At 34.4% G+C, this 2,848-nt stretch overlaps 1 protein-coding gene across 1 annotated transcript; it reads right to left on the bottom strand.

Moving 5' to 3' along the window:
- Nucleotides 1–1,149: 1,149 nt before the first annotated feature.
- Nucleotides 1,150–1,878, bottom strand: LOC109208609. Its single transcript, XM_019371738.1, has one exon. The coding sequence runs from the start codon at nucleotides 1,876–1,878 to the stop codon at nucleotides 1,150–1,152; it is 729 nt and encodes a 242-aa protein (XP_019227283.1).
- Nucleotides 1,879–2,848: the final 970 nt, after the last annotated feature.

Here is a 2,848-nt window from a genome sequence, read left to right as displayed (position 1 = left end):
AAACTTTTGCATTAGTAAACTTCTGATTTACTGTGGCTACTTTTGTATTAGTAAACTTCTGGTTTACCGTGATATATGATGTAGTACAAATCGAAGAATAAGGCGGGTAACTTCTCATATACATATTATTTTACCCCCTATGATTGTGGAAACATGAAGATTTTCAATCTTCCAATTATTTATAGTCTCAATATGATAGCCATTTATTTTAGTAAATTTCGGGTTTACTACAACATATGTTTTGACCATAATCATATAATATGAATGACATATTTGTAAATAAGCTCTTCGAGAGCCTTCATTTATTATCCACAATCTAATATTTATCGGACACTACTGGTGTCATGTGTCTTCTAGGCAAACAGTTAGCTCTTCAGGAGTTGTTGATACATTTTGGACTATCAAATATTGCTCAGACACTTCTGGTATCATAAGAGAAAATCACAATCAAATAAACAATTGTTTAAGCATAAGAAAACTCCTCTTCATAATATTTTCCTACTTCAGGAGGCAATTTCAATTGTATTATTTCTTCAGGAGCAAATTTAAAATACGAAATATTAAGTATATATTCTCTCAATTATATTACCTCTTCTGGAGGTGAATTGTAATATATTTACATCAAGAGCGCGTTCATATTTACCAGATTTATTAATATTGTCACATTCACTTCAGGGAATGGATTATTATTATCAAAAGTTCTCATCTTTCAGGAAAATCGAACATAATTATCTGAATGCGCATTAATCACATCAAATTGTGATGCCTCATCCTCTTTTAAAATATTTACTACTTCAGGAGCAAATCGAGGGGTGCATTTAATATAGAGAATATTTATGTAGCTTATCTTCAATTGTAACCATATAAAGCCTAAATTATCACTTCTGGTGATCATAGGCATATACCACTTCTGGTGGTTAACAAAATATAATTACAATGAGATATACGAAATATAACCACTTCTGGTGGTTGTATATTTCTTGCAAACTCTGCTAGAGTTTAAGTTGATCTAATAATGTTATCCATATTCTTCAAAATGACATAAATAAGATATATTATAGTAAACATCATTATCAAATCATAATTTTTCTTTATGTACAACAATTACGTAACCATACTATCTATTACAAATAACAAAAATTAAAATATTTACATTTCTACAGATTCACCACCGATCACATGACTTGTTTCTCCATCTGGGAGTGCAAGGTAATCAGCTACATCTAAATGCATGAAGTCTAAATTATCTTCAGAAATAAAATTTGCTTCAACATTTTTCTCAGTCTTATTTAGGGAGGCTTGATAAATCTCAACCAGGCGCTTTGAAGTACGACAAGTACGTGACCGGTGCCCTTTTCCTCCACATCTATAGCATGCATTTTCTGCATTTGGTGCTTGCACCGCTTCATGCTTTTGTTCCTTCCTTTTCCACTGCTGGTGGTAAGGAGGGTTCTTTGGTGCATTATTATTACCATGATTAAAGTTTCTTCCCCGACCACGGTCATGACCACGACCTCTTCCGCGCTTAGCTTGGTGGAAGTTCGTCTCATTCACTTCAGGGAATGGACAAGAACCAGTAGGTCGACTTTCATGGTTTTTCATTAATAGCTCATTATGTTGCTCGGCTACAAGAAGATGTGAGATAAGTTTAGAATACTTTTTGAATCCCATCTCTCGATATTGCTGCTGCAGGAGCATATTCGAGGCATGAAAAGTGGTGAAAGTTTTCTCCAACATATCATGATCAGTAATATTATCACCACATAATTTCAATTGGGAAATAATTCTGAACATAGCAGAATTATAATCACTGATAGATTTAAAATCTTGTAGCCTTAGATGAGTCCAATCATAATGTGCCTGTGGAAGAACGACCATCTTCAGGTGGTCATATCTATCTTTCAAATTATTCCACAGTATGACTGGATCTTTAACAGAAAGATATTCCATTTTCAGGCCCTCATCAAGGTGATGGCGTAGGAATATCATTGCTTTGGCACGGTCTTGGTTTGATGCCTGATTTTTATCCTTGATGGTGTCTTCCAGACCCATCGCATCAAGATGAATTTCAGCATCAAGCATTTAAGACATGTAGCTTTTTCCCGATATATCCAGGGCTACAAATTCAAGTTTAGAAAGATTTGACATTATATAGAAAAAGAAAGTTCGTACCTCAGATACTTTCAAAGTATTTGCTCGAGATGGCAGAGTCTCGTGCTGATAACGTGTTATAAAATAAAGACTGTAAAGTAAAGACAAGTATAGAGAGAAACTGATATATTATTCGAATTCCAAACTGATGTACATAATGAACTGAAATCTCTTCTATTTATAGAAGAAAGGAAGCTGATGTGTAAGCTACTACTGTAAGCTGCTACATACCAGATATGGATAATCTTCTACTGAGAGTAATGTTTATCCATAATGGAGTACTGAAAGGATAAGCTCATTGTTCCAGGTATAGATAATCTTCTACTGGGGGTAATGTTTATCCATAACGGAGTATTGAAAGGATAAGCTCATTGTACCCGGTATGGATAATCTTCTACTGGGGGTAATATTTATCTATAACGGATTACTGAAAGGATAAGCTCATTGTACCCGGTATGGATAATCTTCTACCGGGGGTAATGTTTATCCATAACGGAGTATCGAAATGATAAGCTTATTATACCCGGTATGGATAATCTTCTACTGGGGGTAATATTTATCCATAACCGGGTACCGAAGTAATAAGCTTCTTCAGGAGGCTTATTTCCAATAGAGTACTAAATAGATAAACATATTTACGGCGGAGTCCCATATGGATAAGCTTCTTCAGAAAGCTTATTTACAACGGAGTACTAAA

The sequence above is a fragment of the Nicotiana attenuata genome, unplaced genomic scaffold (assembly GCF_001879085.1).
Source record: "Nicotiana attenuata strain UT unplaced genomic scaffold, NIATTr2, whole genome shotgun sequence".
Lineage (NCBI taxonomy): Eukaryota > Viridiplantae > Streptophyta > Magnoliopsida > Solanales > Solanaceae > Nicotiana > Nicotiana attenuata.
This window is presented reverse-complemented; position numbering and strand designations above follow the sequence as displayed.